At 43.7% G+C, this 25,495-nt stretch overlaps 1 protein-coding gene across 1 annotated transcript in view; it reads right to left on the bottom strand.

The window, feature by feature from the left end:
* The window catches only part of LOC109891540 (multiple epidermal growth factor-like domains protein 6), an 85,307-nt gene extending 60,115 nt beyond the window's left edge, over positions 1–25,192 (bottom strand). The window contains 4 exon segments of the mRNA XM_031825105.1: positions 3,636–3,749; positions 18,337–18,446; positions 22,936–23,070; positions 24,869–25,192. Of these exon segments, the coding sequence (XP_031680965.1) occupies positions 3,636–3,749; positions 18,337–18,446; positions 22,936–23,070; positions 24,869–24,954 (445 nt within the window). The 5' untranslated portion in view covers positions 24,955–25,192.
* Between the last annotated feature and the right edge of the window lie 303 nt (positions 25,193–25,495).

Here is a 25,495-nt window from a genome sequence, read left to right as displayed (position 1 = left end):
TAACTTCCTGACTGATGTCTTGAGATGTTGCTTCAATATATCCACATCATTTTCCTACCTCATGATGCCATATATTTGGTGAAGTGCACCAGTCCCTCCTGCAGCAAAGCACCCCCACAACATGATGCTGCCACTCCCATCATTCACGGTTGGAATGGTGTTCTTCAACTTGCAAGCCGCCCCCTTTTTCCTCCAAACATAATGATGGTCATTATGGCCAAACAGTTCTACTTTTGTTTCATCAGACCAGAGGACATTTCTCCAAAAAGTATGATCTTTGTCCCCATGTGCAGTTACAAACCGTAGTCTGGCTTTGTTATGGTGGTTTGGAGCAGTGGCTTCTTCCTGGCTGAGCGGCCTTTCAGCTTATGTCGATATAGGACTCGTTTTACTGTGGATATAGATACTTTTGTATTTGTTTCCTCCAGCATCTTCACAAGGTCCTTTGCTGTTGTTCTGGGATTGATTTACACTTTTCACACCAAAGTATGTTCATCACTAGGAGACAGAAAGCGACAGAACTCCTTCCTGAGCATGACGGCTGCGTGGTCCCATGGTGTTTATACTTGCGTACTATTGTTTGTACAGATGAACGTGGTACCTTCAGGTGTTTGGAAATTTCTCCCAAGGATGAACCAGACTTGTGGAGGTCTACAATTCTTTTTCTGAGGTCTTGGCTAATTTCTTTTGATTTTCCCATGATGTCAAGCAAAGAGGCACTGAGTTTGAAGGTAGGCCTTGAAATACATCCGCAGGTACACCTCCAATTGACTCAAATGATCAGAAGCCTCTAAAGCCATGACATTATTTTCTAGAATTTTCTAAGCTGTTTAAAGGCACAGTCAACTTAGTGTATGTAAACTTCTGACCCACTGGAATTGTGATACAGTGAATTATAAGTGAAATAATTTGTCTGTAAACAATTGTTGGAAAATGTACTTGTGTCGTGCACAGAGTAGATGTCCTAACCGACTTGCCAAAACTATAGTATGCATGTCATTGAACAACCCCATGCCATGATGAAGTTCTTTAAGAAATAAAAGCTAATTTACCAACATTTCTGAAAATGGATATATAGCATTTTGTAAAGAAACTCTTCATGTAGAACTCCTGCCACTGTAGGGGTTGCTTTAGGTCAGCCAGAACCAGTTGTGGTGCACGCACCTAGGCCAGTGGTCCATTCGGTGCCAATCACATGGCAATATAACTGCCACTCCATTCATGTGGTAATAGCCTAATAGTAGGACGGGGGTCTTCAGCTACAGTAGGACCCTGGGTGCCCATTGACGACAGCTATCACTCACCACCCTGAACAATGGCGGCAAGTCTTTACGTGTGTGTGAGGAAGGGGAGGAAGGGGAGCTGGAGGGGGGATAGCTAGCTAGCTGCTGGTGTCTCCTCTGACGTTAAACAGAGAGGCTGACAGACGGAGAGAGAGCAGCAGGGGATCCCCAGTAAGTCTCTGTGAATGGCCTGAGTTGATTATTTCCTGATGTTTAAGGGCAAGGCAAGTGACACGCTGCTTCACACCAGGCTAACCATTTACTCATACATCCAACACACAAAATACACACTCTCCAGTCTTATCTACCGTTACATTCCAGTGTTTAATCGCTATATTGTAATTACTTTGCCACCATGGCCTATTTATTGCCGTTCCTCCCTTATCCTACCTCATTTGCACACACTGTATTATTGACTGTATGTTTGTTTATTCCATGTGTAACTCTGTGTTGTTGTATGTGTCGAACTGCTTTGCTTTATCTTGGCCAGGTCGCAGTTGTAAATGAGAACTTGTTCTCAACTAGCCTACCTGGTTAAATAAAGGTGAAATATATATATTTTTTTAATGAGGGCCCCTCACAGTCTACAACCTTGTTCTCAGAGCTGAAGAGTAAAAAAAAATGTCTGGCCATCACAGAGACAGGAAAGACACTAAGCAGTGAGTGTATTTCAGTGAAATCACAGAACATGGCTGAGCTCAGAATAGCTTGATCAAACAAAGAGACAGAGCAGGTTGAAAGATGGGATTTGGATTGTCTGCCTTCTCCAGGATCATTTTCACAAAGGGGTCAGGTCTTCAACAGCAGGCTCTCCTTTCTCTGTCAGGTAGCTGTGGAGTGAGAGCCCTGGGATAAAGGGAGCAGGGCTGGGTCCTCGCCTCCACACTTCATCCCATAATATATCATGTCTGTCAGCGAGGTATGCGTTCTCACCACAGCCCTCTGGGATGCAGAGTCCAGGTCTGGCTAACGGATGAGCAGCTACAGGGAGGATCACAGGAGGCCTGTATCTCCTCTCACACTGAACAACCACATCAAAGCACATAGATGTCTATGCTGTACTGGTACTTTTCACTGTTCTTTAGATGCAATCTAGCTGTGACCACTATGTAGGATGTTAACCCTGGACCCTTAAAGACCTTTGAGAGGTCATCTTTATTTTATTTTATTTTACCTTTATTTAACTAGGCAAGTCAGTTAAGAACAAATTCTTATTTTCAATGACGGCCTAGGAACAGTGGGTTAACTGCCTGTTCAGGGGCAGAATGACAGATTTGTACCTTGTCAGCTCGGGGGTTTGAACTAGCAACCTTCTGGTTACCAGGCAGAATATCTCAATGGGCTTTGAATACAGCGTGTGCGTGTGTGCGTGCCCTGTATATTCCACAGACCACCTCAGTCCCTCTCAGCCCTGTGACAGCACCCACCAAATGGTCTCCAGCTGTGCTCACACCTCATTGAGAATGTGTGTTCCCAGAGTCTCCAGCTTAAGCAGACAGACAGATGGAAGCTATCAGATCAGCCATCGTAGACAGCTTGCAGTAAGTATATCAGTACTGGACCTGCCCCATCAGAGGAAAGCCCTGTGTGATTGTCATCTGTTGTTGGCGTGTTTAACATCTTGTGAGAGAGCTGTGAGATCCCAGACAGACTGGGCTGGGTCTTGTTAGGGCACTTCATAAAGGGGACTCCTATTGTTCTCCACTTGCTGTACCTTTGAACTTGGGGGAGTGCCGATGTTGGCTACCAATCTAGGGTGTCTGAGAAGCCATAGACTGTATGAGAGACAGGAGACTCTGGTGAAAGCCAAGCTCTTGAAGGAATTTCCTGTCGTGCGTAGTGGTCAGAAAAACAACAACATCCTCCACTCTAACGCACTGCTTTGACGGCTTGACTTCCACAACTGCTGCTGATAACATAATGGCAACATGGCAACTGTTGATGTAAGGAGATTCCCATTCATTCGTAGGGAAATGTGATCCCTCAAGTTGAGTTCAGTGAGAATGCGAAGAGATTGGGTTGATATAATAACACTTATCTGAGGTCAAATAAACAGAAATGTGTTTTTAATCAATTGACAAACTGCTCTCTTTTTCAATCGATTTTCAGTTTCCCTGCTCATAAGATGCCTGCTCTACTTACTACTGCCTATTAATCCACTGTGTGTGAAGCACTGTTATTATAGCACAGAGTGATACTGTAAATGCTGTCTGCTAGTGATAAGGTAGAAGTAGTTCAACAGGGCTTGTATAATGGAAGTAGATGGAGGGGGGCCAGAGATACATACAGACACAGACAGGAACAGCAGGACATACTGTATGAACTACATTAAACAGAGAGTGCTGTACTCACCATACTGACAACTGGGCCCATTGAAGCCAGCAGGACAATCACAGAGCTGGGAGCTGGAGCGGGATCTCTCCTGACACTGGCCCCCGTTGAAGCACACGCCGTAGCTGCACACCGCTGGAGAACAGCACCGGGATAGGATGGACAGGGTGAGAGATGGAGAGAAAGAAAGAGAAGAGATGAGAGGAGCAGAAACACCTGGGTGCTGTCACAGGATGTCAACATTTGCAGTTCAGGGCAGTTTGACCTCATTCTATCAGGGCCTCGTCAGCACCCTGTTAACACCAGATTGCAAAGGGAGTTTAATGCTCCTGATGTTAAACAAACCACACTAAAAGGGCTCCCTCCACCAGTTAGCTCTCTTAAAGAAGGAGGGTGGATGTCAGGCACATTGCCCGGTGAAAAACCCTTCATCTGAGTGGGGGGGGGGGGGGGGGGTGAATCAGCTGAGATGATTTATCCCTGAGTGAGATAAACAGGCTACATCTTTGCTAAAGGACATACAGTAGTCAACCCCCCACCCCCATCTCTCTCTCACTGGCATGTGTAAGGATCTTACGCAGGATAGTTCTCATGTAATACCATATGACCATCTATCAAAACTGGTATAGTAAGGTCACATAGCGATCTGCCCTTAAACTGAACATATGGCCCATGTCTCCACACAGACAAAGATCATGCATCCAGTAGTATTAGTGTAAGATGAGGCAGAGAACCACAGGGTGAATCAATCTAGGACAGAGAATGGTTAAATCCCCAGAGTCAAATTCCTTCTCTCATTAAGACGTGTGAAATTTGTGGAATCTAGGGGGGAATAAGAAAACACCTCAAACCACTGGGTAGCCAAGCCACGTGAATCCAGCACAGAGGTGTAGGCATCGCATTCCATACAGTCACATAACTCACATTCTATGTCTCCTTCACCTCCAAGCGTGTGTGTGCGTGTGTGTGTGTGTATGTGTGTATGTGTGTGTGTGTGCATGCATGCATGCGTTAAGCAGGGTGTAGTCTTAGAAGGATTGACGCTTGTGTTTTCTCACACCCATATTGGCAGTGGCAGGAATTAGGCTCAGACAGAGATGTAAAGTCACCTAATCATGTCAGGAATGCCCGCTCTCATCCCATCCCTCCTCAGGTGTAGAGATGCAGTGTCTACCAAAATGCATTTCATTGCTCATCTAATCCAATTGGCAACTGGAAGACCAATTTACAATCCCTCTCCTTTTTGAAGCCATATATGAGCCCGTTATTAGTTGTAATGACATACCAGCCAAAGATCCGAGGTAGTGCACAGTTCAACATTAGCAATAAAAATGATTGACAAGATATTCAAGTTTTTTTTTAGCGACAACAAAAGGAGAAAAGGGTTTGGCAGTCTATAAATACCTTCCTCGAAAAATGATTAAAACCAAATTATGTCCAATATGTAATTTTATGTCGTCATCTCGACAGGTGGTTTCTCTAGCTATTAGCTGCCGTGTGTCATAGAAACAGCAGCTCCTCTCAATTCCGGACAGCTTCATAATGAGCAGCCATTCATCTCACTCACATCCCACAGGTGGGTGACATCAGCAGGAGAGGAGACAGAGATGGGACAATTCATCTAAAGAAAACAGATGGTTCTGTCACCGATCTCCATTGGAAGTACTCTAACCACCTGCAATGCAAGTTAGTAAGAGGCTGGCCCAGCAGACCTGGCGGGAACCTGCTGTGAAATCAATGACTGTATATCCCTGTAATCTAATCGTAAAGTGACTTTCATGTCCCCACACACTGTTCTGCTGTATCTATAGTACAGCGTACAGTAGGATTACTGCTGTTCTGACCAGGCTATGAGGTGCTGAGAGCAAAATTACATGACTATAGGAAGCAACATTATTTTATGTTTAACAAGTAGCCACTTCTTTAATGACCTGAGAAAACCACTGGCAAGGAAACAAGGGGTCAAACAAACCTGAAGTTTTCAAAATGCCACAAGGCAAACAAGAGGATTGTCTTTTTCCCCCTCCATAAATGGTAGACATAGACTTTTTGGCAGCTAACTAGGGAGGGCATTTTTGGCTCGCCCTTGTTGCCCACTCCTTGCCCCTTACACTGCTTAATCTCCCTTGAAATAATTCCTTAACTTGCCGTGCAGTGTGGCGAACGGCGTAAGACTCACTCTCATCTGTCTCTGTGATTGCCTTCACTCTGTAACAAAGACACCTTGTCTGAGGGGATTATCTGCTTCCACAGAGACAGAGGGCTCTATTTTCGTTAAGGAGGCGCAAGTGTAAAGCTCACGTCAGTTTGCAATTTCGTCATGTAAAAACTGGCGCACTGGTATTTTCCAGCCCTAATGCCAGGTTCAGCAATTTACCTGACTAACATCAGCTCGCTTGCGCTGAGGTGGGAGGGGTGGCAATCAGGGGTTGGAACCGGTTGAGGGAACAGAAAATAACCAGAAAACCAGAAAATAACAAAACATTTAGAGGAACAGAACCAGAACAGAAACAAAGTGATCTCTACTGTTCCAGAACAGAACCGTTATTTTCAAATCTGGAGACCCTGCACATATCTGACCAATTAAATACGTTTAACAAGCAGTTTTCCTGTTTCATAGCAAGCTGCTCTATCGGTGCTAATTATTGGGGTAAATTAGGAAAAAACTATGAGCTAAATGTAAAAACAATGAGCTAAATGTAAAAACAATGAGCTAAATGTAAAAACAATGAGCTAAATGTAAAAACAACGAGCTAAATGTAAAAACAATGAGCTAAATGTAAAAACAATGAGCTAAATGTAAAAACAATGTTGATTTTACAGTTAATAAAACATGTATGAAAAGGAACCATATGAACAGATCCCACGGTTCAGAACTTTATTATGCTTGTCAGAACAGTGGAACGGAACAAAAAAAAGAAGGGGTTCTGTTCGGAAAGGAACAATTGGAAAATAATTTGGGTTCCAACTCTCGGTTCCAATAGTTGAGGTGTGACCCTAAAAACCACCGCAAAAGTGACAATTTCGTGCAGTGCTAATTGGAAGTTTTAAGACCCACAGAAAGCAGGTCTTAACGGTAACACAGTTAATAGTAAATGCGCATTTTGTGCTGGTGAATCTCGTATTTTGAAACAAACAAACAACTATTGGTTTCCCCCAATTTTGTTTAATTTGCATAAAAACCAAGCCTACCCTGCCTGCCCACGGGGAGCAATTATGGTGCATGTAACTGTATTAACACTGTTTAAAATAATGTGTTGTTTAGTTTTGATTTAAATTATACAGTTTTTCTAGGCCTTATCAATAGCCTACTGAATTTAATTGTGCTTATTGACTACATTTGGCATGTCCATGTCCAGACTATAATATACAGTAGGCCTAGGCCGTATATCAGTGTGAATTCTATAGCCTATGTTTAACAAAGTATTTCCATATTGAAGAAAAGCAATTACAACAATGTGGACTGCAAACATGTTCAACATACAGTATTTAGCAAATATGCGGCAGGCTATTTAACGAACTAGACTACAATGGTCTAACATTAGAATCAGAGTTGATGACAACGCAATACATGAAAGACTGTAAATATATAACTTGAAGCAACCACATAATTAGGCATGGAGCACGTTCTGATTGGCCAGTGAGGGACCAAGCCTCAACACACCCACAACTTGTTCATTAATCAAAACCCAGCCCTTTCGCACCACCGCCAGCTACTGCATCCATACTTCCGGTTGTGAAAATAGCACAAAAGTTTGACACACCCCTCAACCTATAAGCGGTATGGTTTACCATTGCATTAGGTTTGCTCAAATAGAGCCCACAGAGGGAGGTCAGTGAGTCGCACCGCTACCGGATGGACGCTGGAGTCCAAGGAGCAGGTGTCACCAGCTCAGCCTCTGACAGGGCCTACACATCACATCATTGGCAGTTTCTCTCTATAGTCTACGATAAGGCTCTGCTTGTTTAGGCTGTGTCGATCTGTTTAACGCCCAGAGTGAGAAAGAGGGGGAGCAGACTTACAGTAATTGTTAGGCACAAAAGCCCCAGCCGCCAACTGTTTGGGTTAGTAATCGGTACGCACGTAGCGCAGCACTGTAGTTTGAGGCAGCAAGACATGTTCTGCTTTGCAGATACATGTGCCAAAGCAAAGGGTTCTCACAGGAGCCAGGCCAGGGGCAGCACTGTCAGATGGTCCTCATCATCAGAACAACTTTAAATGTCACTCAGAAATGGTTCCAGGGGATTCCAAAAATGTGTAATTATCCATGCTTTGCATAAAATCTCTTGTCATTTACCATTAAAATATTTCAAGCCTGTATCCTAAATCACTTATCTTAGTATGTATTTGATTGATTTCTCTGAATAGGGAAATCTCTTAAGGTAGGATATGCAGACTGCATGTGAAGTGGAAAAACCTGGTGGCTAAACTGAATGAATCAGAATGTCTCACTGTCTGCGAGCGTCGGTCACATCACATCTTGTGTCAAGATAACCAGTACTAGACTCACATGGGTGGAGGAGAATATTTGTGGTACATTTGACACATTTGACACTTGTGTAAGCTTGTGTTCTTCCGTCGAAGGAGAGGCGGACCAATACGCAGCGTGGTTGAAGTTCATGTTTTTTAAATAAGAAAAACTATACATGAACAAACTACAAAACAATAAATGTGAAAACCCAAAACCAGTCCCGTGTGGTACAAACACTGACACAGGAGACAATCACCCACAACACCCAACACCCAGCTACCTGTTTGGTGTTTGGACAATGACTAACACCTGCCTCTGATTGAGAACCATATCAGGCCAAACACAGAAACAGACAAACTAGACACACAACATAGAATGCCCACTCAGATCACACCCATACCAAACAAAACATAGAAACATACAAAGCAAATTATGGTCAGGGTGTGACAGTACCCCTCCCCAAGGTGCGGACTCCGGCCGCAAAACCTGAACCTATTGGGGAGGGTCTGGGTGGGCATCTGTCCGCGGTGACGGCTCTGGTGCTGGACGTGGCCCCCACTTCACCATAGTCTTAGTCCGACTTATTGTCCGCTTCCGTGGCCTCCTAACCACGGCGACCCTTCTAAATGACCCCACTGGACAGAGGGGCAGCTCGGGACAGAGGGGCAGCTCGGGACAGAGGGGCGGAAGCTCTAGCGCCTCTGGGCCGAGGGACTCCGGCAGCGCCGGACAGGCGGGAGACTCCGACAGCGCCGGACAGGCGGGAGACTCCGGCAGCGCTGGAGAGGAGGAAAGCTCTGGCAGCGCCGGACAGGCGGGAGACTCCGGCAGCGCTGGAGAGGAAGGCTCCGGCAGCACTGGACAGGTGGGAGCACCTGTAGGGATGAGACGGAGAGACAGCCTGGTGCGGGGGGCTGCCACCGGACACCGAGCCTGCCCAACCTTACCTGGTTGAATGCTCCCGGACGCCCTGTCAGTGCGGCGAGGTGGAATAGCCCGCACTGGGCTATGCAGGCGAACCGGGGACCCCATGCGCAAGGCTGGTGCCATGTAAGCCGGCCCAAGGAGATGCACTGGAGACCAGATGCGTAGAGCCGGCTTCATGGCACTTGGCTCGATGCCCACTCTAGCCCGGCCTATACGTGGAGCTGGTATGTACCGCACCGGGCTATGCACCCGCACTGGGACACCATGCGCTTCACAGCATAACACGGTGCCTGCTCGGTCTCTCTAGCCCCCTGGTAAGCACAGGAAGTTGGCACAGGTCTCCTACCGCCTTCTCCGCCTCCAGCTCTTCTTTGGGGCGGCGATATTCTCCAGGCTGTGCCCAGGGTCCTTTTCCATCCAATATCTCCTCCCATGTCCAGAAATCTGGATTACGCTGCTCCTGCTGCCGCTGCCTGTCACCACGACGCTTGGTCCTGTTGTGGTGGGTGATTCTGTATTTGTGAGAGTGGTTAGTGTTTTGTTGGGTTTTCTCGCTGTCCTAGTATTTTACAATAGGGTACTATTTTGTTTTATAGTTACACCTGTGTTTGGGTATACTATTTTGTCCCTGTGATTTTTTGGACATTAAAGCGTGTTTTTTCCCGCATCCTTTGCTCTCTGCGCCTGACTCCACACACATTCACTCATTGAGCGTTACAGCTTGGTCCCTGTGACACTGAGACACCATGCCATGCTTGTTTATGCACGTTTGTTTATGTCTTTAACCAGTGACATAGCTGTTCCCAGGATGCAGTGTTTCTCCACACAGACACAAAGACCACCCATGGACAGCCAATCTCCTCGTCCCGTTACTGGGCCTGCTTCAAGTGTACATCCTCCAGCCTGGTCTTTCCCGCCACAAAAGGGGGCCAGTTCCCATTCAGCAGTTAACGAGGGCTCAAACTGGTGGCGCCATTGTCCCTGCTCTTCATCCCTTGTCACAAAACTAATTGTGGCCATCAATCAACATAACTGCCCGCTTCCACTCTTGACCGTCCCAGTCCACTCTCCAGCCAGCGTCCACTCGCTGGGGATAAACACTTAGCTTTTTGAATGGACCTTAGAATGGAGATGTGGACGGAAGTCTCAAGAAGCACCATTAGCAAGTACCGCCACCAGTACAGCCATTGTGGAAAACAAGGCTTGTCATCAATTAATTGGGATTGGGATTGAACCAAAATAAGGACTTTAACCCTCAGGAGAGTCAGTTAGTCATCAAGCCAATTGGTGCTTTTCAAAAACACAAAAAGAAACCTATTTCAATGGATGAACCAAATGAAGCATTTGCATGCACTTCCATGTGCACTTGACTTGGAAAAACAGTGGCAAATGGAATTCAAATCAGTTAGAACACATGTCAGTGTGCACAGATCCCACTCCTTGTGGGAAAGGTTCCTATTGATTACACCACTACAGGATTCTCAGTCAAAACAGGCCTATGCAACCGAAATGTTGGGTTTTAACGCATGTACTGGACAAAGAGGATGTCTTCTAAATCCATTAGGTCTGCACTTTAACTTTGATTACATGCAATGGCTACCATCTGCCATCTGATACTTCAGTCTAAGAATCCCAACTATGTCATGTCAATAGGATGCTTGTCCCACACTATCTGAAATCAGGATTAGAAGGCAGGGAATAGAATGACTAGGAAAAGGGAGGAAGGAGAGGGACAGAGCAGGAGCCGTGACAATAAACCAAAATATTTCAAATGTTTTACAATTCTCAATCCTTAAATATGACAAAATAAGAGTATCTCTTAGCAGAGGATGAGGGAGAACTCAACAAGTGGAGCCAGCAAGTCGAAAGATGCCCACAGGGAAAATGAACAGCTGGACTGTATATGGGCGAGAGATGGGGAGAGAAGGAGGACGATAGAAGTAAGCCAAAAGGAGAAGAGAGAGGGGGATAGACAGAGGGTTGGAAAGGGGGCTGTTAGCATGACTGCTCATCACTGTACCTGGCTGTTTTTCTCCATGATGGGACTTCATTCCGCTCAATTGTCTCACAATAACCACTGGTCATTAGTCTAATTAGCTTACATTCACTTTTTATTAGAGTAGAGGAACCCGCACCACACACACACATGCATGCACACACACATCTCACAGATGCCAGACACTAAATCACTATCTTAATGCACAACATTCTCATTTCAATCTCTGGGGTTTTCAGAGGCTTTACAAAAGCTGTATGTTTTACGGTTTCTGCTAAAAAGCTGATCTGTCTCCTTGGATGTCAAATGCACTGTCCTATAGATTGAATTGTGTTGAATGAAGAACACTGGAGATAGCACAGGCCTAAGTGTGTGAGAGCGAGAGAGGGTGGATTGTGGTGTGAGCTTCCTTTTATCCTGGTTCAATGGCTCAGAGAAAAGGGTGATTAGTTTTTCCCGTCTCAAAGTGCTGCCGTGTCTTAAGTTACGGAGATAAAAGCATAGCCATGCGTCGAAGAGAGCCGACATTGTCACGCAGAAGAAAAACAAAACCCTGCGACTTAGTGAGGGAGACACCGGGCAGCGCTGGGGAATGCCTGTTAAGATGTTTCTTTGTGTGGTGTTTTAAAACAAACCAAATCTCAGAGGTTGAGCAGACAGCCTAATGCTTCCCTGGATAATTTAATACTGTAACATTCTAACCAGAGACAAAGAGGTCTTTGAGGAAAGCATGGACCCCATAATGAGACCCTGCTGAAAGGCACATCCAGGGGATCATCTCTTGCCCCCTCGGCCCATCCCAGCCTCTTCCCACCAGCGCCTGTCCCAGACATTAGCATGCTCCACGGGCGTGAGAGGAGGTTAGATACAGCATACAGGGTGGTCCCGGGGCCTGGATACAGGGGATGAAGACTGGTAGGGATAGTGATGCCTACGCTGTTTACGGGGGCTTTGCCAGGGATGCTCTCTGAAGTATGCAGGTTACGCAATGCCGATCATAGGCTGTAAAATCCCATCAAAGGGCCCTGCCAGGTCTCACTGGCTTGGGGATAAGCCTGTCCACACAGAGATGTTCAGCACAAGGCCCAGCAGCAGACTCACCCCCAGCCCCAGTCTTATGCCCCTTGCCCACCTCATGCAGCCTCAGCAACAGAGCTAACCCAGCCTCAGCCACTGCCCTAGAGAAACTGTGCTCTCCTGTTACCGTGGCACCTAGCCCAGCAGATCCCCATAACCCTCCCATCCATCATCAAAGGATTAGATTTGGGGAGATTCTCTTTAGACTCATTGTAATGTTTTCTTCTTGACTATTTTCTGTTCATTTGCAGTTAGGCTCTCTATTCTGGGTTGATAGTCATTGTTTCTTGCCCCTAGACGAGGGTTGGTTGCAGTAGCAATTTAAGCATGCAAATCCCCCCCCCACACAAAAAAATGATGCATGACAGCAACATTAAACAATACTTTAATTGGACTATAACGGTGACAAACGGTGCCCACACACTGTTAAGACCTACATAAAGCTGTCCAAACAGCAGAGTCACAACAGCAGTCCCAAAACCTTACCACCGGTACACATGGCTATCAGAGCCTTATCTGGCAGTGTATAAGAGGCAACATTGAGCGAGCTAGGACAGACAAAGTCAATACAACTATTTATTCAGCACTTTTGAAATGTACAGCGACAGAATTCAGAACATAGGCTGTTCTTACAGTATTCTCACTGTACACCAAGTCAGAACCGCAGGATAAATAAAGGGCTCATATAAGCAGGCAATGAAAGCTCTTACAATATTCGATGATAATACTTCTCTTAAACAGGCTATAGACTACATGCAAACCACCAAGTCAGAACAGTAGGCTAAATTATGAGGGGGAAATCGACCAAAATATTAGGGTGAGATACATGGGCTACTAACAGTTTACTACAAAACATTTACTTAGTATTGCTTTCTTAGCTACAGTATACATATCTCCGTGGGATATTACATAATTTATGCAGCAGCATACAATACATGTTTGTACTCACCTTGTTGAACATGAAGGTGGCACAGCGGTCCTTCATGGGAAACATTTTGTCATCAAACTTTGTCATCAAAGTCTGGCATTCTCTAGATTTATGGAGCTCTCAAGACAACTGTGAACTCGTAAAAAAAACAAGGTCGAATCATGACGTTAGTGATCTTTAGGTTGGGTTCCAGACTTGGATTTCTGAATTGGATGACTGTTTAAAATGCATTTTCCCAGTCGGAGCTTGTTTTTTCCCAGTTCACAGTTGTCTTCAACTCACTGAAGTCTGAGATTTCCCAGTTCCGAGTTTCCAGTTGTTTTGAACGCGGCAGAAGTCATGCTGGAATGACAGCATGGCCAATGTATTCAACTTCTTCTCGCCCATGGCATTGAATGTTTATCCTTTTAAGCTTGGAAAAGAGACCCTTAAACCCAGACATGAACCACACCCCCAATCCACTGAATAGCTGGCTAGCGATTGCTTTACAATTACTTGCAGTTAGCCACCGATTCCTTCCAAACCACTCATTGTTGAATTTGTGATTTCCAACTTGTTGTGTAATGTAATGAGCACCGATACATTTTATCTATAATTTCTCTTCGTAATTTCTCTTCATATGACAATGATTGAAAAGGATTTGCCGGTATATTGTCGACTTGATTCATGATGATGACTGCTAGCCTCCATCTAAGATTTTGAAAGTATGATCTTGACAGTCCAATCAAAGCTACTGTAGATATAATGTGATTTGACGTAATTTGGATGGGTACTTCTAATGTAACTTAATGGCAGCACCCATCCGGTTTGGGACTATCATTTGTTTTTCAACAGGACAATGACCCAACACACCTCCAGGCTGTGTAAGGGCTAGTTGACCAAGAAGGAGAGTTAATGAGCGCTGCATCAGATGACCTGGCCTCCACTATCACCCGAACTCAACCCAATTGAGATGGTGTGGGATGAGTTGGACCGCAGAGTGAAGGAAAAGCAGCCAACAAATGCTCAGCATATGTGGGAACTCATTCAAGACTGTTGGTAAAGCATTCCAGGTGAATCTGAGAGAATGCCAAGAGTGTGCAAAGCTGTCATCAAGGCAAAGGGTGGCTACTTCGAAGAATCTAAAATATGAAATATATTTTGATTTGTTTTACACTTTTTTGGTTACTACATGATTCCATATGTGTTATTTCATAGTTTTGATGTCTTCACTAGTATTCTACAATGTAGAAAATAGTACAACTAAAGAAAAACCCTTGAATGAGTAGCTGTGTCTGGTACTATGTATTAGCTAAACAGTTGGAGTTCAAAATAGGTGGGGTTCTGCCTCACCTGCACTGAATGACAGGTCACCACTGGTTGGTTGGTTGGTTGGTTGGTTGTGATTAGGGTTGCAAAGGGTCAGAAACTTTCTAATACATTTCTGGAATTTTCCCGGAAATTTTCCAAGGGAAGTTAAGCCAGGGAATTTGGGGTATTTTACTTAAATTCATCCAAAAAGTTAGCTTATAACAGTGAAATTTTTTTGGTGGCATATAGGTCTGGTGGCATATTTTGGTTAAACTATCCACCATTCAATGGAATTGCAAACCTCTGCATTCTTCCATCACATGTACAGTGCAGTCTTCAATCACATGTACATCTGATTCTCAAGATCTTGCACACTAATGAGATGCTATTGAGGCCCCACTACTACACTGTCTGAGCCAAGGACTTCATGCTTTCTGGTAAGTTTTGATTACAATACTGGGCGGTGTGAATATATTTTATATGACATACATGATTTTTGGTTCACTAATAAATAGTAGCCTACAGCAAAGTGTGTTTAAATCATTTCTAACTTGTTAACAATTTATGCTAGTTAGTTTTTGCTACCATGTGGGTTTTAGCTTAATTGAGCCTGCTAACTGAGGAGTGTTAATTCACCTGTTTCCATACATGTTTAATTTTAAAACATTTATCTTACAAAGGAGTTGTTCAATTTAACTGCTTAACTATTTATCTGTACAAGGAATTGTATTTGTTAACAATAAAAATAAAATCCAATCTTTACAGGAAATGCCACGGGCACTATCTGATGTGTGGAGACATTTCACTACAGCTAATGTAGAAAGAAAAGCTGTGTATCAGGAGTCAAGGTAAGATCCAAGTGCAGACCGGACGGCAGGCAGGCTCAGGGTCAGGGTAGGCAGAGGTCAATAATCCATAGGTGGGACAAATGTACAGGACGGCTGGCAGGCTCAAGGTCCGGGACAGACAGAGTGGTCAGGCGGGCGGGTACAAGGTCAGGACAGGCAGGAGAGGCAGGGAAAAAGACAAGAGCTGACAGGACGAACGCTGGTAAGATTGACAAACAAGACGAACTGGCAACAGACAAACAGAAAACACAGGTATAAGTACACAGGGGATAATGGGAAAGATGGGCGACAACTGGAGCGGGTGGAGACAAGCACAAAGACAGGTGAAACAGATCAGGGCATGACACTGTGTATATTTGCAAATACTGTGTCAAATCATATATGAAGAATGCAACAAAGATGCAGAATCATCTGGCCAAGTGCATAAAGTTCCCTCAGCGCTCACAACAAGCAACCTCTGACAAAAGCCCCTCTACTTCTATTCGAGGTGAAAATTATGACTAAGAAACTTTATTGATAGCAACAGCTCATGGTCATCCTGGAATCAGAAGTTTTCTTGACTCAATGGAGGAACGTAGTCAGAGAAATGCTGATGAATGTCTTGCTCGAGCTGTGTATGAAACTGGTTCACCTCTGATGCTCACAGGCAATGTCTATTGGAAAGGATTTCTGAATGTTCTTCGCCCAGCATACACCCCTCCAACCAGACATGCTTTATCTACATATTTGCTGGATGCAGAGTTCAACAGCGTTCAAATGAAGGTCAAGCAGATCATAGAGAAAGCAGACTGTATTGCAATCATGTCTGATGGGTGGTCGAATGTTCGTGGCAAGGAATAATTAACTACATCATCTCCACCCCTCAACCAGTATTCTACAAGAGCACAGACACAAGGGACAACAGACACACTGGTCTCTACATTGTAGATGAGCTCAAGGCAGTCATCAGTGATGGACCACAGAAGATATTTGCACTGGTGACAGACAATGCTGCGAACATGAAGGCTGCTTGGTCTAAAGTAGGGAGTCCTACCCTCACATCACCCCCATCATGTTGTCATCATGTTTGACAGTCTCCTAGAGGGGAAAGAGTCTCTCCAATAAATGGCCATATCACTGTCTGCCGATATGGACAGCCCCATCAAGAGAATCCTCCAAGATTATGTATTTTGCGAGAGAGTGATAAGCAGCCTGAAACTCCTGAAACCTATAGCAGTAGCCATTGAACGGATTGAGGGAGAAAATGCCATCCTGTCTGATGTTCAGACTCAGCTTGCAGATGTAAGAGAATAAATCCGTACTGCCCTGCCCACTTACCCCTGCCCAACTGTTGCTCCAAGCAGAGTAAACTGCAGTTCTGAAATACATCAGAAAGCGTGAAAACTTCTGCCTGGAGCCCATACACGCTGCAGCGTACATGTTGGACCCCAAGTATGCTGGGGTACAACAGCATCCTGTCTGGTGCAGAGATCAACAAGGGCTATGGTGTCATCACTACTGTGTCTCGCCACCTTGGCCTGGATGAGGGCAAGGTTCTTGGCAGTCTGGCGAAGTACACTTCCAAGCAAGAGCTTTGGGATGGAGATACCAATATGGCAGTCATGCCAACATATTTCATCAGCCACCTGGTGGAAGGGACTTTGGGGATCTTAGGCTCTTTCCCCTGTTTCCTCCATCATCCTCCAAATCCCACCAACATCAGCCGCCTCAGAGAGCAACTGGTCCTTGTTTGGGAACACACATACCAAAGCACGCAACAAGCTGACCAATACAAGGGTTGAAAATTGGTGGCCTTCTGGGCAAATTTGAGGCTTTTTGAGCCTGACAATGAGCCATCCTCAACAAGTTTGGAAAGTGACAGTGAAGATGAGGCCTCAGAGTCTGATGTTCAAGAGGTGGACATTGAGGAGGTCCAGGGAAAAGACATGGAAGCCTGAGAGGAAGACAACCAAAGCTTTAGTGTCTAAACTACCATTTTACAGATGTATGTTGAACAATTTTTGGGAGATGTAATGGATCATTGGGGATCATTCAATATTCCCTTTCCTTTGTTGTTCAGTAAAATCATCCCATGTGAAGAGTCAACTCATTTAATTACAGTGAAATTCGTAACTTAATTGCTTTTTTTATTTCTATTGGAAGGATTTAATCATTTGCAATTATGTCTACTTATGATAAGGTAAAAGGTTCATGTTTCTGTCTTCATATGATATGGTAAATCTATCCAATGCAAAAAAAACATCTACATTTAAATGGTATTAATATTAATTTGCATATATTCCTGTAAATTCCCATATATTCCCGTTAAGTCCCACGGAAAGTTTCCACCTCGGAATATTCCCCAAAATGTGCAGCCTTAGTTGTGGCACAGGAGCCAGTTTTACTCGGGTCCATGGTGCAAGCCTCCAACCTTTACCACCAGTTACTACCACACCTCTGAGTCCGCTGACTCGGAATATGGTGCATGACTATGTGAGCGTGAGCCAAGATTCAGCACATTGGAATTGGCAAACCCAACTGAACAATGAGGAGCACCTGTTCAGCCATGCCTTCGCTCTCTGGCTGCAGAAACCCACACCATCTCAGGACGCAAGGAGCCCTGTCGAGCCAAGTGTAGTTGAGCCAGATGTATAGGGAATTAGGTCTGCTGGTCACTCAACACTTTAACATGTCTGTAAGTTCCTTGGCGTCTTTGGTAGAATGTAAAACAAGACATTGCAATGCAAACCTGGTTTAACAAAAATGTCAACAGTTGGTTATAAGCTTTCAACATGATTCAACACATTGGAGCTTTCGCCCAGTGTTGGTTGTGAACGTCACACTGTTGCACTGAGAAAGGCCTGACATTGACTCATAACAGCTGCACAGTGCAGTCAGTAGATGGCCTAAGTACCTCTTGACCTTATAACCTCTCCCTGAATGCTTTCCCAACTACCGCGGCTCCTGACCCAGGGTGAGAGATGAGTTTGAGGCACCCTTCTATCCTCTCACGTGCCTATCGAGTATAACCTCGACTCCTGTGTAAGTGAGCATTCTCCCAAGAAAGATTACATTTGTACTGTACTAATAAACATATTCTGTATGCTGATAACAATAACCTGATTTGAAACATTAGGTGGTTGTTATACTTTAACACTGGAAACCTCAGTAATATGACGCAATAGAAGAAAAGAGAAAGACATACGATACAAGCAGCCAGCCTCTCCGTTGAGTTGAGACCATCCAGGACAGCACTTGTAAACCGTCCGGTAGTCTTGTCTGTAGGCTTGTCTGTATGCTGTGTAATACGCTGTCCTGTTATCAAGGGAGACATGACATTGTCAATGAATACAATTCAGATAATACAAAGCTAGTACACTAGATAGATCAAGGTCTGTTGATAAAATCATTTGATGTTCTGATTTATGGCACAATGTCAAGGTGTGTGTTTGTGGTCACAAAGTCACAAAGTATAATAATCAGTAAACAATTTCCCAGTCTTTTAAGTAACCCCTTTCAAAGTGTGAGACTGGCAGACTGAACTTCAGAGTAGGGTGTCTAACCCTGTAGTTTAGAAGCCCTCTCATGGCTCCACGGTCATTAGGCGTTGTGGAAAAAACGTTTTGTTTATGGTGTGTAATTGAAGCTTTGGCTGCCTTCAAAGCTTCCTGCGTCTTTGTAACGCGGTAAATATATGAAGAAAGCCTAAACGCCACTTTGAAAAAACTCCCCAGAGAGTGAGGCGTGAGTCACAGAGACAGAGTCAGGGGTTAGCCGCAGGACTCTCCCTCACAGGTATGTACCTGGCCTCTGCTAAATACAGTAGGTACTGTGAGCTCCAAAAGTATTGGGAAATTGACACATTTGTTGTTGTTTTGGCTCTGTACTCCAGCACTTTGGATGTGATACAATGACTATGAGGATGAAGTGGAGACTGTCAGCTTTAATTTGAGGGTATTTACATCCATATCGGGTGAACCATTTAGAAATTACAGCACTTTTTGTACATAGTCCCCCCTCCATGTGTATTATATGTGTATTAAAGTAGTCAAAAGTTTAATATTTGGTTCCATATTCCTAGCACACAATGATAACATCAAGCTTGTGTATCTACAAACTTGTTGGATGCATTTGCTGTTTGTTTTGGTTGTGTTTCAGATTATTTTGTGTCCAATAGAAATGAATGGTATACAATTTATTGTCATTTTGGAGTTACTTTTATTGTAAATAAGAATAGCATATGTTTCTAAACACGTCTACAGTAATATGGATGTTACCATGATTACAGATAGTCCTGAATGAATCGTGAATAATGACGAGGGAGAAAGTTACAGACATACAAATATCATACCTTCCAAAAAATACTAACCTCCACTATTATTATAAAGTTGAGAGGTCAGCATGTCTTGGGGGTATGATATTTTTGCATCTGTAACTTTCCATAATCATGGTAACATCCACATCCACAAGTGTTTAGAAACATATTCTATTCTTAGCTTAGCTAGCCCTCCTGGAGAGCTGGGCTACATCTTCCACTTAGCACCATATGAGAGGGCTACTGTATTACAGAACAAAAAAGAGGGAAGAGGAGAGGAACCAGAGGAGAGAGATTTTGCCAGATATTTAGGGGGATGAGGATGAAGCACTCTGTTTAAACAGCTTAGACATGATTACTGTTAAGACAAAAAAAACTGCACAACACAGAATTATCCATAGGTAATACATGCAATAGACCAGTGTTTCCCAAACTAGGGGTCACGACTCTGTTTTCTTCCTACAAATGTGGCTTTATCTTTTGAACCGTTTAAGCCTCAAAATATTATAACCCCATCACTGAAAGATAAGACTCCCAGGACACGTATGTGTCTTCTGTTTCCCTCTACAATGCCCACAAGCCGATCAGGACTCCTTAAAACAGAGTGGATAAGACCCGGCACTAAATAGACTAGGGGAAAAAGAACAGCATCAATGTTCTTTTCTTCAAAGAAGATCCAATGGCGTACCGGACACCCCCACAATTGCGAGTTCTGATGGCCCTTGAACCTGTCATAGATGTCAATCTTTTTAATTTAATAAATCATTTTGACAGTAACCCACCACTAAGTCATTCATAAACCTTTTTAATTTCCATATGAATCAGGAAGTTAAGTGTTTTTCCTCTTGGGCTTCAGGAATGTGACTGAAAAAGTGCCTCAGGCCTTGAAAAATAAAAAATCTGATTGAAAGTAAGGGGATATTGGTGAACAAATGCCATGGTCAAGGCTACAACGGTGCCAGTGCAATGAGTGGAACTTACTCAGGTGTTCAAAAACGCATATCAGACTGAGAGCCTAATGCTTAAATAGGTAGTACTTTATGAGTTTTAGTTCAGAAAACAATCTCTTTGCAGGAGCGACAGTTACAGGGATGGTAAAAACAGCTTGATTGCCGTGGCAACATCAGGGAAACTGGGCAGAAGGCAGTGGTGCTTCAAATACAGCAGTTCAGCAACATCTTTAATTGAGCATCTCCTCCTCCTTAATTGCCGGCCTCAACATGTTACAGAAAGAGATTAACTGTATAGGGAGCGATAGGGACAAGTCGTCTGGATCCTGGACAGCCAATAAATTGGCAGATGCAAACAGATTATCATATTTAGTTGACAACAGCTCTTGAGGGCTTTAACAAAAAAAGCCGCTTGTGATTTCGTTCATACTAGTGAAACAGCATTTGTGTTGTGTGGTTGCAATATCAACAGTCTCTTATCTCTGGTATAACTTGGCATGCATTATTCAAGACTAAGTTTAAATTGTTTGCAGCGCAATGGACATATAATGCACAATGTCTCAAGAAAGACTGTCTGAGGGCCTCTCGAGTGGTACAGCGTTCCTAGGCACTGCATCACAGTGCTTGAGGCGTCACTACAGCCCTGGGTTCGATTCCAGGCTGTGTCACAGCCAGCCTTGACCGGGAGACCCATGAGGCAGCGCACAATTGGCCCAGCGTTGTCCGGGTTAGGGGAGGGTTTGGCCGGCCGGGATTTCCTTGTCCCATCGTGTGCTAGTGACTCCTTGTGGCGGACTGGGCGCCTGCAAGTTGACTTTGGTTACCAGTTGTTTCTCCAACACATTGGTGCAGCTGGCTTTCGGGTTAAGCAAGCTCTCGATGGCTCTCAACCTTCGCCTCTCCCGAGTCCATAGGGGAGTTGCAGCGATGGGACAAGACTGTAACTACCAATTGGATATCACTAAAAAGGGATAATTTATTTTATGTTAATATAAAAAATCTAATAAAAATGTTAAAATATAAATAAAATATATACAAAATAAATCAAGGGAACAAGGCAACAGTAAACATGTTGTCCCCTACGAATGATGCAGCGCCCCCTCTTGGGCCAATTGAGATATCGCGTATGACTAACACATTTCTGTTAATTACTACAGCTTCCGTCTTGGGCCAATCAGCGTAATATTATAAATGCCGGATCTTCATGGCAAGACGCATCATTCACCCAAGTTTGGTCAAAATCGGGGCAGTGCTGTCTGTGAGATATCATGTGTGACTCCCCTCCCCGATATCATTGTGTGGGACAAAAAAAAGACACAGAGAGAGAAAGAAGCAGCAAGGAGCTCTTCAGGAGACCAGAGGAGTCTCTCAAGATGGATTTAATTTACCTTGAATATTGCAGCCCATTTTTGTAAGCCATTAGCCAGACAAAACTCACTGAGTTCAACAATAAATAGTGGCTGAATTTATCCTCAAGCCGACCACATTTTTCTCATTGTTAAGCTATTTGATATAATTTTTTATTAAAACAAACCAACACAGTCATGAGGAGTGCACGACAAGGCTTAATCCCCCCAGGAGGCTGACATGTTTTTGCATGGGTCCTAAGATCCTCAATAGAATTCTACAGCTGCACCATTGAGAGCATCTTGACTGGCTGTATCACTGCCTGGTATGGCAACTGTTTGGCATCTGACCACAAGGCGCAACAAAGGGTAGAGTGGACACCCGAGTACACCAGGACCTCTACACCAGGCAGTGTCAGAGGAAGGCCCTAAACATTTTCAAAGACTCCAGCCACCCAAGTCATAGACTGTTTTCTCTGCTACCGCATGGCAAGAAGTACCAATGCACCAAGTTAAATAGTTAACCAAATAGCCACCCAGACTACCTGCATTGACACTTTTTGCAAAAACATTTTTTGACTCATCACATATGCTGCTGATAGTTTACTATCTGTCACGTACATATCTACCTCTATTATCTCGTACCCCTGCACATCAGCTCGGTACTGGTACCTCCTGTATATAACCAAGTTATCATTACTCATTGTGGGTATCTGTTATTATTACGTGTTTTACTTTTCTATTACTTTCTGCATTGTTGGGAATGGCTGTAAGTAACATTTCACTGTTACTCCTCACCTGTTGTTTACAAAGCATGTGATGAATAAAGTGCTATTTGATTTAATAGAGGAATGGATGGATAGAGGAATGGATGGATAGAGGAATGGATGGATAGAGGAATGGATGGATAGAGGAATGGATGGATAGAGGAATGGATGGATAGAGGAATGGATGGATAGAGGAATGGATGGATAGAGGAATGGATGGATAGGGGAATGGATGGATAGAGGAATGGATGGATGGATAGAGGAATGGATGGATAGAGGGATGGATGGACAGAGGAATGGATGGACAGAGGAATGGATGGATAGAGGAATGGATGGACAGAGGAATGGATGGATAGAGGAATGGATGGACAGAGGAATGGATGGATAGAGGAATGGATGCATGCCTGAATTAAGAGCAGGACTCACCTTCTCTCGTATCCCATGCACCAGTTCTGTCCTAGGCAGCCTTGCTTCCAGACCTTGACCATGCGTGTGAAGGCCTGCACACAGGGCTGCCTTTGGGCAACGAGCATCACTTCCCTCTCTGCACACACGTTGGGCCTGAAAGAGGGCAGCGGCAAAAAACATTGAACAAATCAAGCTATTTAAAAAAAATATAATATTGGTATTGTCCCGGCCCTACTGTACCGTGTAGTGCAACACCCTTGTGGGGATTACTTAAAGTAAAAAATGACAGAGTGCCCACGCTGTCTGCTAATACGTAAGGGGAATTCCTCACGCATTACTGTTTATATCGATAAACATGGCAGCACAATACACTGCCTGCAGCAAGAATTCAATCATTCAACATTCACAAAGACAGTACCTGATACTACAGTATGTCAAAATATTGACCAAAGAAGAGAAGAATACATGGTCATACAAACTGATTTGGCTGTCTATTTTTTTAGATTTATAAACCAGGTGCCATCAGTGCCATAGATCCCATCGCAACATATTCCCTGCATTGTAAAGCATCTAAAACCGTCTCAATGTGCCATACCATCCCTCTAACATTAAGAAGTGTTTCAGTACCTCTCTAGCAGCAGAAAGTGCAGTATGTCTAATCATTTAGGAGCAGCTCTGTAATTCCATTTCCAGACGTGTCTCGTCTCTGGAATAGTGTGTATGCCTGATATGTCTGTAAAAACCTTCAGTTGGTGATGCTAATACTGGATCTACTAGCCCTAGACTGGCAATGGTCTTACGGTAAAGGTCTTACAGTAATGGTCTTACAGTAATGGTCTTACGGTAGTGGTCTCATGGTAATGGTCTCATGGTAATGGTCTCATGGTAATGATCTCATTGTAATGGTTTCATGGTAATGGTTTCATGGTAATGGTCTTACGGTAATGGTCTCATGGTAATGGTCTTACGGTAGTGGTCTCATGGTAATGGTCTTAAGGTAGTGGTCTCATGGTAATGGTCTCATGGTAATGATGTCATTGTAATGGTTTCATGGTAATGGTCTTACGGTAATGGTCTCATGGTAATGGTCTTACGGTAATGGTCTTACGGTAATGGTCTTACGGTAATGGTCTCACGGTAATGGTCTCACAGTAATGGTCTTACGGTAATGGTCTTACAGTAATGGTCTTACGGTAATGGTCTCATGGTAATGGTCTTACAGTAATGGTCTTACAGGCCCTCTAAGAATACACATTATTTCTCACTATAAGGCAATGACAGGGTCATTACAGCTGAACAATTAAATATCTCTGAGATTTATATAATCCTTTTCATGAAGTCAGATTTATCAGAAGCCCCTCATCTCTGACTTATTTCACCTGCTACTCTGGCATGCTCTCCATTATAGGGAAACGTAGAGGCGTCTCACGAATGCTGCATCATTAATCCGCCCTGAGATCATGTGTAATTATGTAAAGGTATACCATTACAGTGCATGTTGAGAGAGAAACTAGAGTATTCTTATGACAACACTGTCATAGTTCAAGGTACATTCCTTTATGAGAAATGTACCAAATACAACCTTAGAGTTGACTGGTTGTTGTCTGTGTCGTTTAACTATGCACACCCAGGTATAGGACACAATGTTTCTCCTTTCAATGCAAACACGTCTAGAGTAAAACATGAAATATTGAAATATATATGAATTAATACATTTATATTCAAATCTAATATTTAAACTAACGAAAGTTGTAAAATAATCATAAATTGTTTAATATGTCAAAAGATATTAGATTTTGGTTATATGTCAAGCTCAAATAAATAGCAGCAGTAGTAACAAGTGACATTTTACCAGAAGTTTTATAATGTAGGTAGGTTACTGTGACTGTAAAATGTATTATCATGCAAAAACAATGTAAGTCAAAACAACGACAGCTGATAAAAAACGTACATGTATGGTTGGAGATTTCCATAGCGGGACACTGCGTAAATCGCGTCGATAAATGTAAAAAGTATTGAAACAAAGATAAAATCCATATTCACGTTGTGTTGAACGTATCAATATTTTGCGTATGCATTAATCCGTAGAAATGTAGCGACATTGACGCATGTTTTAGCGAAAGCAAAACCAGTAGCCAATTTACTGGAGAAAAAAATGAACACACGCATCACGGTTACAATTCAAACAGAGTGAGGAGCAGAGTCAATCCCACACCTTCCAAAAGAGATGCAGCCATACATCCCGTAGAAAGGAGCGCTTGGAGGTCGAGCCTTACTGGTTTAGCCTACCACATGCAGATGTTGAACGCACATGCGTGCGCAATGGCTTATCGCCACCGAGTGAGTGAGAGTATTGCTCCTTTGAAGAGCCACTGGATTGTTTCAATGAAATGGATGTCTAAAATTAGACTGAAATGGTAGCTTTTTCCACAAATGTTTTGTAACAGGTGTTATTTTCTTCAGATATAGCCTGCTCATGTGATTGGATATGAGGGCCCCTTCGGCTACAATAAAACAATTAGTTCTAGGCCATTACTTTCTAGACAATCGCAGCAGGTAGAGGTTACTGACAAAATAA

Source organism: Oncorhynchus kisutch, linkage group LG5 (assembly GCF_002021735.2).
Source record: "Oncorhynchus kisutch isolate 150728-3 linkage group LG5, Okis_V2, whole genome shotgun sequence".
Taxonomy (NCBI): domain Eukaryota; kingdom Metazoa; phylum Chordata; class Actinopteri; order Salmoniformes; family Salmonidae; genus Oncorhynchus; species Oncorhynchus kisutch.
This window is presented reverse-complemented; position numbering and strand designations above follow the sequence as displayed.